Genomic DNA, 15,015 nt, shown 5'->3' with positions numbered 1-15,015 from the left:
AGTAAACTATTTCGTCCAGTAATGATGCAGCGGACTCCAAGTCAAATAAAATTCCAGAAAATCTTAACGTAGATCTATCTCCTTCAAGTTCAAATGTGACTTCCTAAAAATGTTATACTTTTTGTGCCCCATCCCGCATTTTACGTAGTAAGACCAGAGTTCAAATTGTACATAAAGGGTCTAAACAATTGTGTTTCATGTACCTCAAAAGTATATGCACCAAGAGTTATGAAACCATACAAGAATTAAATTCAGCATGGGAAGTTGTGCACCAGTGCTTTTATTTGAGGTTTCACTCAGTAAAACACAGATTTATGTCCCTTGACGTGGTCAAATATATACGTAAATGGCATGTGAAAGCTTGTGTAGCACGTATCTCAAAAAGTATTTGACCTAGAGGCATGCAACCTTAAAGGAGCATTATTTCGCATGTGAGTAAGAAAACTGGTTAAGAAACTGATAATAACATTGTGCAATTTGTTTTATAAGAAAAAAAATGTTCATAATATTTAGGTGGGTGGGGTAATGAAAAAATACTTTTGTGGGTGGAGTGAATATTTTTTAATTTTTCTTGAAAACAAGCACGGGTTGATATTATTTTTTTGGTTTAAATTGTTTTGTCTTAGTTCTAGCTTACATAATATAAAATTTGGTAAAATTCTGTCCGCTAGATTTTTCATATCATTAAGAAATACTTCGTGTTTTTCTCAGTTTCAGATACTTTCGACATCTGTCAAGAGTAATGTTTCTGAGTTAATAAATCTATATGTTGACATTTTATGCATAGTTATACTGGTTTCATTAATTGTGATGCATAAACAGTAACATCAGAGTGAAACTTTGAATAAATGGTTGTTTGCAGTAGTTTTATTATGACATGTTTGTATTGTTTCTTGAGACAAAAATACCGATTTGGTGTTCTTAATGAACTTTGAATATCGAAAAAAGAAGCATGGGTACCTATCATTTTTATTTTTTATTTAATCTTGTCATACATCAATCTATGAATATGCAAAATTACAAAAAATTCTGTCCGCTAGAAATAATTGTGAAAAACATCTTTAATACATTTAATTTTTTTTTCAGAGTGGATTCCTAAATGCTGTGTTAAATGACTTGGGAAACCTCGTGAATTTGTCTCCACAATTTTCATTGTTATTTCCAATGTTTACAATTTCATGTGACAACCCTTGTATGTTGGATTGATTCAAACCTAATTAAAAAAACAAAGTAAAGGGAAATAATTAAAAATTTGTATGTTATATTAATTGGTATTATTGTAATATAATTACAGAAAGATAAAGAGCTGATGAAAACTTTAGATTCACTACGGAAAGATGCAGACTACGACATCAAGACAACAGCAAATAGTGCTTGGTTTGTTCTCGTTGACCAAGATGAGAGACTGCATCATGAGGAAGGTGAGTAGGGGTAGGCAGATTATAGATTGTAAGATTTCACTGGTTGCAGTTTTCCATGTGAACATTGAGTGCGGGGGTAACTGTTGGGCTGAGTTACCACCAAGTTACCTGAATGCTGGAAACTCCCATACTAACCTACTGCCTGGGATTTTTTTTCCTTGAATACCATATTCTACAAATAGAAGAAATAAAATCATTTTTTCTGATAAAAGCATTTGGATTTACACATTCATTTATAAATGGTTTGTTGTCGAGCCCGCTTGCGGAAGCAAAGACATAGTTGTCCAAATGGCTGTTCGGTGTATGTGCGTCTGTCTGGATTTGTTTGTCCGGACCATAACTTTGACATGCATGGAGCAATCTCGTTTATATTTGGCAAGAGTTTTAACCTCAGTGAGACGGAGTGTCATACGCAAACTGCAGTTCCTATCTCAAAGGTCAAGGTCACACTTGGAGGTCAAAGGTTAAATTCAGTAATGACTGTCCAGAGCATTTCTTCTTCATGCATGGAGGGATTTTGATGTAACTTGGCACAAATTTTCACAACCATGTGACGGAGTGTCATGCGTAAGAACCAGGACCCTAGGTCTAAGGTCAAGGTCACACTTAGAGGTCAAAGGTCATATTCAAGAATGACTTTGTCCGGAGCATTTCTTTTTCATGCATGGAGGGATTTTGATGTAACTCACCATCATGAGATGGAGTGTCATGTGCAAGAACCTAGAATTACTTCCCTTTGTTCTTACTATAAATAGCTTATATTGTAACTTTTTATTATGTCTCCCCCATATTGTTTTTACCCTGTCCGTCCTTCCGTCCGTCCGTACGTCACACTTCATTTCTGAGCAATAACTGGAGAACCATTTGACCTAGAACCTTCAAACTTCATAGGTTTGTAGGGCTGCTGGAGTAGACAACGCCTATTGTTTTTGGGGTCACTCCGTCAAAGGTCAAGGTCACAAGGGCCTGAACATTGAAAACCATTTCCGATCAATAACTAGAGAACCACTTGACCCGGAATGTTGAAACTTCATAGGATGATTGGTCATGAAGAGTAGATGAACCCTATTGATTTTGGGGTCACTCCGTCAAAGGTCAAGGTCACAGGGGCCTGAACATTGAAAACCATTTCTGATCAATAACAAGAGAACCACTTGACCCAGAATGTTGAAACTTCATAGGATGATTGGTCATGAAGAGTAGATGACCCCTATTGATTTTGGGGTCACTCCGTCAAAGGTCAAGGTCACAGGGGCCTGAACATTGAAAACCATTTCTGATCAATAACTAGAGAACCACTTGACCCAGAATGTTGAAACTTCATAGGATGATTGGTCATGAAGAGTAGATGACCCTTATTGATTTTGGGGTCACTCCGTCAAAGGTCAAGGTCACAGGGGCCTCAACATTGAAAATCATTTCCGATCAATAACTAGAGAACCACTTGACTCAGAATGTTGAAACTTCATAGGATGATTGGTCATGAAGAGTAGATGACCCCTATTGATTTTGGGGTCACTCCATCAAAGGTCAAGGTCACAGGGGCCTCAAAATTGAAAACCATTTCCGATCAATAACTAGAGAACCACTTGACCCAGAATGTTGAAACTCCATAGGATGATTGTACATGCAAAGTAGATGACCCCTATTGTTTTTGGGGTCACTCCGTCAAAGGTCAAGGTCACAGGGGCCTGAACATTGAAAACCATTTCCGATCAATAACTAGAGAACCACTTCACCCAGAATGTTGAAACTTCATAGGATGATTGAACATGCATAGTAGATGACCCCTATTGATTTTGGGGTCAGTCTATTAAAGGTCAAGGTCACAGTGGCCTGTTCATGTAAAATCATTTTTTGGAAATAACTTGAGAACCACTTAATCTACAATGTTGAAACTTAATAGGATGATTGGACATGCAGAGTAGATGACCCCTATTTATTTTGAGGTCACTTGATCAAAGGTCAAGGTCACAGGAGCCTGAACAGTGGCTTGAGAACCACTAGGCCAAAAGTGTTGAAATTTAGCAGGATGACTGGACATGCCAAGTAGATGATCCCTATTGCAACCAACCATCAGTGTCTCTTTGACTTTCGCTCCTGACCCCTATTGACTTCTTGCCTATAGGACTTTGCATTGGGGGAGACATGCTCTTTTTTACAAAAGCATTTTCTAGTTTATTACTGGTCGTAGGGAAAATCAAGACCACTTTTCTATAGTACAATATGCATGTTAAATCCAGTTTTGAGGTGTATTTTGGCCTATCTCTACTGGTAAGGATTTTTGTTTGGACTTAGATTTTTTATGCCCCCACTTTGGTGGGGGCATATAGATTTGCCCTTGTCCGTGCATCCGTCCTTCCGAGAATGTTGTGTCACGCCTAGCTCCAAAAGTATTTGACGTAGAGTTACAAAACTTTACAGGAATGTTGGTCAGAATGTGTAGTTGTGCACCTGGGGTTTCGCATCCGGATTCATTTAGTTGTGTATGAGTTATGGCCCATGACTTTGTAAAAATTGGTCATTTTAGTGCTGTGTTGCGCCTAGCTCCAAAAGTATTTTACGTAGAGTCACAAAACTTTACAGGAATGTTGGCCAGCATGTGTAGTTGTGCATCTGAGGTTTTGCATCCGGATTCATTCAGTCGTGTAGGAGTTATGGCTCCTGACTTAGTAAAAAATTGGTCATTTTAATGTTGTGTTGCACATAGCTCCAAAAGTATTTGACCTAGAGTCACCAAAGTTTACAGGAATGTTGGTCAGCATGTGTAGTTGTGCACCTGGGGTTTTGCGTCCTGATTCATTCAGTCATGTAGGAGTTATGGCCCCTGACTAAGTTAAAAATTTGTCATTTTAATGTTGTGTCGCGTGTAGCTCCAAAATTATTTGACCTAGAGTCACCAAAGTTTACAGGAATGTTGGTCAGCATCTGCAGTTGTGCACCTGGGGTTTCGTGTCCGGATTCATTCAGTCATGTAGGAGTTATGGCCCCTGACTAAGTTAAAAATTGGTCATTTTAATGTTGTGTCGCGCGTAGCTCCAAAATTATTTGACCTAGAGTCACCAAAGTTTACAGATATGTTGGTCAGCATGTGCAGTTGTGCACCTGGGGTTTCGCCTCCGGATTCATTCAGTATTGTAGGAGTTATGGCCCCTGACCTAGGAAAAAATTTGTGTCCTTTGTCATATAGTGGCCTCTGTGTCCCATGGACACATTTCTAGTTTAAAGATTTACTTCCCTTTGTTGTTATATAAATAACTTGTATTGTGACTTTTTGCAATCATTTTTCATTTGGCATAAATGTTTGCCACAATGAGACAGGGTGTCATGTGCAACTCCTAGTCCTTTTGACAGCTAGCGGGCTCGACATGTTGCCCGTGGGCATCTGGTTTTGAAATAATTTACAGCATGAGTGTCTTTGTACATGCCAGGGTCTAGGATTGGTTTTGCCAGTAAGGGTGACAACACCAGAAACTGGCTCTTGATGTGTAAGCAGGGCACTAGACAACTTTTGGGGACAGGTACCCATACCCTTAGGAAAGGGAATTTTTTATCATTTTAAGACAAAAAGGGGAAGTTTTTAGCCATATGTATGTTACTACTTTTCACACTTATTGTACCCCCCGACAACAAAGTTGTAAGGGGGGGTATACTGGTTTCAGGTTTGTCTGTCTGTCTGTCTGTCTGTCTGTCCGTAGACGCAATCTTGTGCGCACCATCTCTCCTTATCCCCTTGACAGAATTTAATGAAACTTCACACAAGTAATCAGTACCAACAGTAGTTGTGCACGGGGCATGTTAGGTTCTTTTAGAAAAAAAATTTGCAGAGTTATGGGACTTTGTTTTTTTTTTGTTACTATACTATATACATAGACACAATCTTGTGCGCACCATCTCTCCTCATCCCCTTGACACAATTTAATGAAACTTCGCACAAGTGATCAGTACCAACAGTAGTTGTGCATGGGGCATGTTAGGTTCTTTTAGAAAAAAAATTTGCAGAGTTATGGGACTCTGTTTTTTTGTTACTATACTATATACATAGACACAATCTTGTGCGCACCATCTCTCCTCATCCCCTTGACACAATTTGATGAAACTTCATACAAGTGATCAGTAACAACAGTAGTTGTGCATGGGTCATGTTAGGTTCTTTCAGAAAAAAAATTTGCAGAGTTATGGGACTTTGTTTCTTGTTAACATACTATGTACATACAGTCTGCATATGCAATCTTGTGCGTGCCAAATCTACCAAACCCTTGCACACAATTTAATGAAACTTCACACAAGTGATCAGTACCAACCCTAGTTGTGCATGGTGCATGCTACATTCTTTTAGATAAATATTCTGCATAGTTATGGGACTTTGTTTTTAGCTCGACTATTCATAGAATAGTAGAGCTATTGGACTCGCCCATGCGTCGGCGTCCGCGTCGGCGTCCGCGTCCACGTCCGCGTCCCGATTTGGTTAAGTTTTGTATGTAAGCTGGTATCTCAGCAACCACATGTGGGAATGGATTGAAACTTCACACACTTATTCACTGTGATAAACTGACTTACATTGCACAGGTCCCATAACTCTATTCTGCTTTTTTACAAAATTATGCCCCTTTTTCGACTTAGAAATTTTTGGTTAAGGTTTTGTATGTAAGCTGGTATCTCAGTAACCACTTGTGGGAATGGATTGAAACTTCACACACTTATTCACTGTGATAAACTGACTTACACTGCACAGGTCCCATAACTCTATTTTGCTTTTTTACAAAATTATGCCCCTTTTTCGACTTAGAAATTTTTGGTTAAGGTTTTGTATGTAAGCTGGTATCTCAGTAACCACTTGTGGGAATGGATTGAAACTTCACACACTTATTCACTGTGATAAACTGACTTACATTGCACAGGTCCATAACTCTATTTTGCTTTTTTACAAAATTATGCCCCTTTTTCGACTTTCGTATTCATTCAGTCGACAAGGCTGTTGAATAGTCGAGCGTTGCTGTCCTCTGACAGCTCTTGTTTGTTACTATACTGTATACATACAGTCTATATACATACAGTCTACATAATTATGCAATCTTATGTGCGTCAAATTGCAATGTACTGTGTCAGTGCATGCGGGTGGTACATTCATCACCTTTAGTGAAAGCTCTAGTTACTACTGTTTTTAGTCATTTCTAACTAACGTAACTATACTGCAGCAGTAACCTTCCTTAGAGGCACTATAATATAACATGAAAGTGAGTTCATATCTAGTTTTGTTAAACAACCTATTATCAGGGGAATTTTCTTCTGAGAAAGGGGAAAAAAACATATTATTTTATGAGGGGAATGGGGCCCATATTCGGCCCCAAAAATGGCTAAACGAGTGCCCTGCTTAGTAAGGGAGGGTACTTTAGTTGGTCCAAATAAAGATATTTTGACTTGTTGGGGGTATTCAAGCTGGTCCTTAGTATGGTATCCCTTAGTCCCAGTCAGTGACTCTAGCTACTTTCCCTGTCTTTCCGTCCACACAGTCACAAGCAACAGCTATTTAAAACCGGTGTAATTGAGGTACATGTATTTCAGTCCTTCAGATATGATTGCTAGCACAATGATGATTTAATGGCGAAAAGAAAATTATTTCTGAAATACAAATTAATCTACTTGGTTTTGTGTAATATGCTGTTAGTCATGTTATGAGCACTTTGCTGGACCTGAAGAAAGTCACCCACTGACCTGTATTATTGATTTCTTTTGTGCCTGTTCTGTAACTCTTGAACTGCTTGAAGGATTTTAAAGAAACTTGGCACAAATGTTCACCACATCGAGACGACCTGCAGAGCGCATGTTTCGGATGGCTCGCCTCAAGGTCAAGGTCACACTTAGGGGTCAAAGGTCATACCTTCGGGCATGTATTGCTCTGCATTGTGGTGCTCTTGTCTATAGATTTTATGCAGAATATGCTAAAGAACGTTTCTGTTCACAAGATAAATGTATTACCTACAGCAAAATGAAATATTTCTTTCGTTTCTTATAATCTGGAGCTTACAATTTATGCTGGAGCTTACAATTTATGTTCGTATGTGAATCACTATCTATTCACTCGTTTTCAGACGTGAATGTGTTGGACGTAATATCAGACTAAAATGAAATGAAAGTGATAATTATGTCATGAGTTGAATTAAATGACACTCTTCCATGTTATCCCCATCCTAACCAAAAGATAAATTTACTATTTCTTGGTATTATGTCTTAGATTCCTGTGTCATCATTTACTTTCATCCCCCCCACCCCCACAGGCACACAGTGTCATTACCAACATATATATTTTTAGTTGAAACTTAAAAATCGTCCTGTCAGAAAACACTGGCACTATTTCTAAACAACTTTGCAGATATTTTCCTTGCATGACCATCTACCAGAATTTTTATGACCCCCTTCGAAGAAGGAGAGGTATATTGTATTGCAGATGTCAGTTGGTCGGTCGGAATGTAGACCAATCCGTTTCCGGATGATAACTCAAGAACGCTTGGGCCTAGGATCATGAAAGTTGATAGTGGTCATCACCAGCAGATGACCCCTATTGATTTTGAGGTCTGTATGTCAAAGGTCAAGGTCACAGTGACCCTGAATAGTAAAACAGTTTCCGGATGATAACTCAAGAACACTTGGCCTAGGATCATGAAAGTTGATAGGGAGGTTGGTCATCACCAGCAGATGACCCCTATTGATTTTGAGGTCTGTATGTCAAAGGTCAAGGTCACAGTGACCCTGAATAGTAAAACGGTTTCCGGATGATAACTCAAGAACGCTTGGGCCTAGGATCATAAAAGTTGACAGGGAGGTTGATAATGAGCAGCAGATGACCCCTATTGATTTTGAGGTCAGTAGATTAAAGGTGAAAGTCACAGTGACCCTGAACAGTAAAACCATTTCCGGATGATAACTCAAGAACGCTTAGGCCTAGGGTCACGAAAGTTGATTGGAAGGTTGATCATGACCAGTAGATAACCCCTATTGATTTTGAGGTCAGTATGTCAAAGGTCAAGGTCACAGTGACCAGGAACAGCAAAATGGTTTCCAGGCAGTAACTCAAGAATGCTTGGGCCTAGTGTCAGGAAAATTGATAGTTAGGTTGGCCATGACCAGCAGATGACCTCTATTGATTTTGAGGTTATTAGGTCAAAGGTCAAGGTCACATTGGCCAGGAACAGTTAAACCGTTTCTGATCTGCTTGTCCAAAACCATAGGACCTAGGGCTTTGATATTTGGTATGCAGCAAAATCTAGTGATCCTCTACCAAGATTGTTTTAGATTATTTCCCTAGGGTCAAATATGGCCCCACCCTGGGGGTCGCATGGTTTATATAGACTTATATAGGAAAAAACTTTGAAAAACCTCTTGTCCAAAACCACAGGGCCTAGGGCTTTGATATTTTGTATATGACATCATCTAGTGGTCCTCTGCTAAGATTGGTCAAATTATTCCCCTAGGGTCAAATATGGCTCCGCCCTGGGGGTCACATGGTTTACATAGACTTATATAGGGAAAAACTTTGAAAATCTTCTTGTCCAAACCACAAAGACTATGCCTTTGATATTTTGTAATGTACCATCATTTAGTTGTTCTCTACCAAGTTTGTTCAAATTATCCCTCTAGGGTCAAATATGGCCCTGCCCCAGGGGTCATATGGTTCATATATAGACTTACATAGGGAAAAACTTCATGTCCATAACTTACATCATTCAAATTTGGAACACATGTATAGTTTTGAGTGGCAAGATGAACCTTGACATGAGTTGACCTTGATCTTGACCTAGTGACCTACTTTCACATTTCTGTAGCTACAGCCTTCAAATTTGGACCACATGCACAGGTTTGTGTACTGAAAAAAACTTTGACCTTGTTATTGACCTAGTGACCTACTTTCACATTTTTGAAGGTACAGGCTTCAAATTTGGACCACATGCAAAGTTTTTTGTTCCAAAGTAAAATTTGACCTTGATTTTGACCTAGTGACCTACTTTCACATTTCTTAAGCTACAGCCTTCAAATTTGAACCACAAGCATAGTTTTGTGTACTGAAATGAACTTTGATCTTGAGGTTGACCTAGTGACCTACTTTCACATTTCTGAAGGTACAGGCTTCAAATTTGGACCACTTGCATAGTTTTGTGTTCCGAAATAAAATTTGACCTTGATTTTGACCTAGTGACCTACTTTCACATTTCTCAAGCTACAGCCTTCAAATTTGAACCACATGCATAGTTTTGTGTACTGGAATGAAAATTGATCTTGAGATTGACCTAGTGACCTACTTTCACATTTCTCAAGCTACAGGCTTCAAATTTGGACCGCATGCATATTTTTGTGTTTTGAATTGAAATTTGACATTGATTTTTACCTATTACCTGCTTTTACATTTCTCAAGCTTCAGCCTCCAAATTTGAAGCACATGCATAGTTCTGTCTACCGAAATGAACTTTGACCCTGAAATTGATCTTGTGACCTGCTTTCACATTTCTCAAGCCACAGCTTTCAAATTTGGACCACATACACATTGTTTTGTACCGAAATGAAATTTGACCTTGATTTTGACCTTGAGCTAGTCTTGAAATTTGGAACATTCGAAAATGGCTCAATGGATGGCTCCAAGATCACTCTGTAATCTCTTGTTAGGTTAATAGGTTAAAGGTCAAGGTCAGATTAAACCAGAATGGTAGAACTTTTGTTTACAGTGAGCATATAATTTCTGTTCCTTGTGCAATTACTGAATGCATCAAGGGGGGCATTTCGTGGTCGACGAGCTCTTGTTAAAGTAAGCTTTGAATCTTAGGTGAGTAACATAGGACCATCATGGTCATCTAACTGCCCTTGAAAATTATAAGAGCTATAGCTTTGAAACTTTGTATATATGTAAGATATGTAATGATTTTAATCTTTTTTATTGCTGGTTTTACAGAAATGAAAAAATCTCACAAGAAAACAGCAGATACAGGGAAGGCTGCAACAACACCAGGAGGGAAACATATAATGATTAGTTACTGCTGGAAAGACAAAGAAACTGTTCTAAAGGTACTTCAGAGTTTTTCAGTTTTGAATTAGTTTTTTTACTTACATAGCTCTAATGCACTGACTTTTTATATGCCCATTTCAAAATGATTGCACAATTGTCACCATCATGAGACAGAGTGTCTTGCGCAAGAACCAGGTCCCTAGGTCTAAGGTCAAGATCGCACTTAGAGGTCAAAGGTCAAATTCAAGAATGACTTTGTTTGGAGCGTATCTCTTCATGCTTGGAGGGATTTTGATGTAACTTGGCACAATTGTTTACCATCATGAGACGGAGTATCTTGCGCGAGAACCAGGTCCCTAGGTCTAAGATCAAGGTCACAGAGGGCAAAGGATACAAGAATGAAAACTTTGTCCGGAGCATTTCTTCTTCATGCATGGAGGGATTTTGATATAACTTCACACAAATGTTCACCACCACAAGACGGAGTGTCATGCGCAAGTACCAGGTCCCTAGGTCTAAGGTCAAGGTCACACTTAGAGGCCAAAGGTCAGATACAAGAATGACCGTCTGGAACATTTCTTCTTCATGCATGGAGGGATTTTGATGTAACTTGGCACAATTATACACCATCCTGAGACAAAGTGTCATGTGCAGGTCCCTTTGTTGTTACTATAGATAGCTTATATTGTAACTCTTTCATTACAAGTCGTAGGGAAAAATGGAGACCACTTTTCTGTAGTACAACATGCATATAACATTCAATTTTGAGGTGTACTTTGACCTATCTCTACCTGGTCAGGATTTTTTTTTTATAAAGATTAACTTCCCTTAGTTGTTACTATAAATAACTTCTGTTGTAACTTTTTTATGATTGACTGTAGGGAAAAACCAAGACCACTTTTCTGTGGTACAGCATAGATGTTACTTTCAAATTTTAGGTGTACCGTGAAATCATTATTATTCGCGGGGGATTAATTTTCGTGGTTGAGCTCAACCACAAATTTAAGTCCCAACGAACAAATTGTGCCGACGATACAGTAATTTTTAATTGTACGCAAAGTCGCCAAAAAAGACAACATAGCCGTTCGAACTGATCTGTAGTTGTGTACATGCGGCAGTACTAACCTGCAGCTTTCATGTAGTTTATGGAGGTTCCATCAACGATAAACATAGGTATGCGTGGAAACAAAACCGACTACATGCATGTATTTCATTTAGAAATGTACCTGTGGTTTGTGACATGCTTGTCAAAGTAAAAGTAGATACTGAAAATAGAAGTTTGACGTAGCATCACGTGCCAACTGACTATAATACAGCTATTATTTGTTTTTTTCGGCCCCGCCTTTATTTTTACTAACATGTAGTAAAATATTACGACTTTGGAACTATTAAATATTATAAAATGCTAGCGCGTCCAATGCATTAATACCTAATTCACATTACACATTTCTCAGCATGAAATAACACACGCACAAGTTCAACAGCTTGTAATTTTAGATGCAGATGCGCATTCATTTTGAAAAAAAAATCGGACAAGTTTATAATAGTTTATGTAAGGATTACTATGGTTATACTAGTAATACGGAATAAAAACATTATCTAAATCTGTAATAGTTTGTTTTAATTGGCAGTACAAAAAATAGTTCTTGTTTACACGATCAAATGATCAATGGTCAACTTTATATTTGTTTCGATTATGAATGCTAATTGTGCAAGGTGCTACGGTTTTGACACTTTTTGATTGGTGCTGACTTTTTTATTGAATATTTCACAAAAGTTTTCAAATTAGGGGTCGTATAATTATAGATAATGCGGTCGTTAATTGGCACATGATCACTCGCAAATCTCCCGCGGCGTAGATTGCTAATTCGGTATCCATAGTAGTGCTGTTTGACATGTGTATGTTTCACATGTAAGGACAGAAGTACTAGTAGATCTATTCCTGTGGAAAAAAAATTTTTTTCAAAAATTGAAAATCCACGAATTTACGTCCCCACAAAACAGTCGTTTTGGCCAAAACCACGAAATTTCGTGCCAACGAAATTAAATGATTTCACAGTATTTTAAGATATTTCTACCTAGTGAGGAGTTTTTTTTGTGGACTTAGAAAAACAAAAGAATTACAATAATTACTAAACAACCACAAAATTAAAATTCCATTTGCAAATACATGTGCTAGTGTAAAGAAATTTGCTTTGACTGGCATATATTTTGACATTATGGCACTCTTGTTAAAGCTAAATTTGCTGTTCAGTTACACAACTTCTGGGGGGGGGGGGGAAGCAACAGTATGTAATTAAATATCTGCAAAATTTCATATATACTGTGAACAGAAACAACTTTGCTCGAAATGTTGTACTCTTGTTTTATGTTCAACTTAAACATTTGCAAGTTAATAAAGACTACCTGCAAATAAAGATAAGTTTCTCCTCTCAAGGTTGTTAGAGACATGCTTCACTTCTAATGTGTCACTAAGGATGAGTTTTGACTGCCAGGGGACTGACCTTGTGGTTAGGACCTGCTAATTTGTTTGTTCCAGCAGCACTAGGCTTGTGTATTAGGATTGGTTATTCTGTCCAAGTGTGAAGTCTTGGGAAATTTGCCATGATCATCAATTCTGACTACTACTAGTACACATATTATATTACCAGTACCTCATCTGGCATTCAGTAATTCACAGAAAGATTATCACATTGTTACCTACAGTTACAAGCCTGAATTTATAGTAATAATTATAGATAATAATTTTCATAATGAGTGCAAATAAATTCTCTTGTGTCTCCTCAGATGACCTTTAAGCAGGGATTCTTTAAATTGCTTTGAAATATATTGACCACAGCTTGATATTAGAGATTTGACACTGAAAAGGATGCAAGACTGGAGTGTTTGAAATTGTGAAATGTAAGAGAAAAGAAGATATGAAAGGCAGTTTGAATTAATTTCATAAGGATATGAAAGGAAAAGCATTTAAATATATTTTGTATTCATGACTCTATAAATATGCCCATTTAAGGCATACCCAGGTAAAAATACAGTAAACTTCTGAAGTCAGAAAAATATTGATATTTATGATCAAGTTTCCAAGAGTAAATAATGGTACAGTCTCACCTGCCCTAACAGTACCTTTGGTAAGTGACAGCCTGTCATAAATGGCCAACTTAAATCCCTCCCAACCAAGTTTACTCTGTAAATTATTTCCATTAAATGGTTACCTGCCTAAAGAGGTCAGCTATCAAGTGATTTTACTTCCAACTGCATATTTTGTCCTCTATAGACACTTCACACCTTTTTTCAGTCAATAATTGTCTAGGTATTGATCTCAGTCAGTGAAGTTCGGTCACTTCACACCTTTTTTCAGTCGATAATTGTCTATGTATTGATCTCAATCAGGGACGTGCAGTCACTTAACACCTTTTCTCAGTCGATAATTGACCAAGTAAAGGTAAAGGTAAATTTTATTTACCGTCCCATTGTAAAACAATGGACATAAGCTCTGTAGCAGTTTTAAGCGACCCTGTTTTAAGAACAGTTAAAACCAATTATACCTTTACCCATTTACAGCTGGGTCGACTTAGGCAATCATGATAAAGTACCTTGTATAAAGAACACACCGCAATAGAAGAAGCCAGGAATTGAACCCGGGGCCTTCACCTCTGTGGGAAAACGTTTTATCCCTTCCAACCAATGTGTCAAGTAATGGATCGCAGTCATTGAATTACAGCCACCAACAGAGGTGCTAAATACAAGTTAGTAAACAAAAGTTTTCTCCATAGATAACAGTAATATCTGTGGTGGGAGACATGTTGATTTACTCCTGTCTGTCTGCATGTCTGTCTGTCACAAATCTTAATTGTCCGCACTCTAAGTCAACATTTCTCATCCCATCTTAACCAAACTTGAACAAAATGTGTTTGCCAATAAGTCCTCAGCCAAGTTCGATAACTAGCCAAATTGGCCTAGGCACTTCAGAATTATGGCCCTTGAATTACCAAAAATTGCTAAAAATCGCTGCCAGTGCCCTCACTTTTAAGTCGATCATTGGTGCATGGTTGATGCCAGTATTCGCACTCTAAGTCATTGGTGCATGGTTGACACAGATACATAACTATTCAGATGATTGCAGTTGTGGGAGACATGTGCTTTTCTCAAAAATATTGATTGAAAAAAAAAAAATTTGTTGACGGGTGCATGATCGTGGTGGTTGGGGTGACTTGGTGGAGGAGTGGGGTAGGGGGAGGGTACAACTTTGCTTGTTGATAAATATTCATGGAAGGTTTAAGATTTAAAAACAAGAGTGCCAGAATGTCACAATATACACCCATCATAACAAAGGGAAGTTAATCCAAAAAAAAAAAAAAAAAAAAAAAAAAACAATTCTTAGTCCACACAAAAATCCTTACCAGGTAGAGATAGATCAAAATACACCTAAAAATTAACATGTAATATGCATGTTGTACCACAGAAAAGTGGTCTCGATTTTTCCCTACAGCCAGTAATAAAAAAGTTACAATATAAGCTATTTATAGTAACAACAAAGGGAAGTAATTCTAAAACTAGGGACCTGGTTCTTGCACATGACACTATGCCTCATGGTGGTGA

At 38.0% G+C, this 15,015-nt stretch overlaps 1 protein-coding gene across 1 annotated transcript in view; it reads left to right on the top strand.

The window, feature by feature from the left end:
• Positions 1–15,015, top strand: part of LOC123566525 (uncharacterized) — a 58,153-nt gene that overhangs the window by 27,750 nt on the left and 15,388 nt on the right. Inside the window, exons 6-7 of the mRNA XM_045360706.2 lie at positions 1,295–1,421; positions 10,363–10,475. Of these exons, the coding sequence (XP_045216641.2) occupies positions 1,295–1,421; positions 10,363–10,475 (240 nt within the window). The remainder of the gene's footprint in view (positions 1–1,294; positions 1,422–10,362; positions 10,476–15,015) is intronic.

The sequence above is a fragment of the Mercenaria mercenaria genome, chromosome 8 (assembly GCF_021730395.1).
Source record: "Mercenaria mercenaria strain notata chromosome 8, MADL_Memer_1, whole genome shotgun sequence".
Lineage (NCBI taxonomy): Eukaryota > Metazoa > Mollusca > Bivalvia > Venerida > Veneridae > Mercenaria > Mercenaria mercenaria.
The sequence above is the reverse complement of the archived record's forward strand: the minus strand, read 5'-3'. Positions and strand labels throughout refer to the sequence as shown.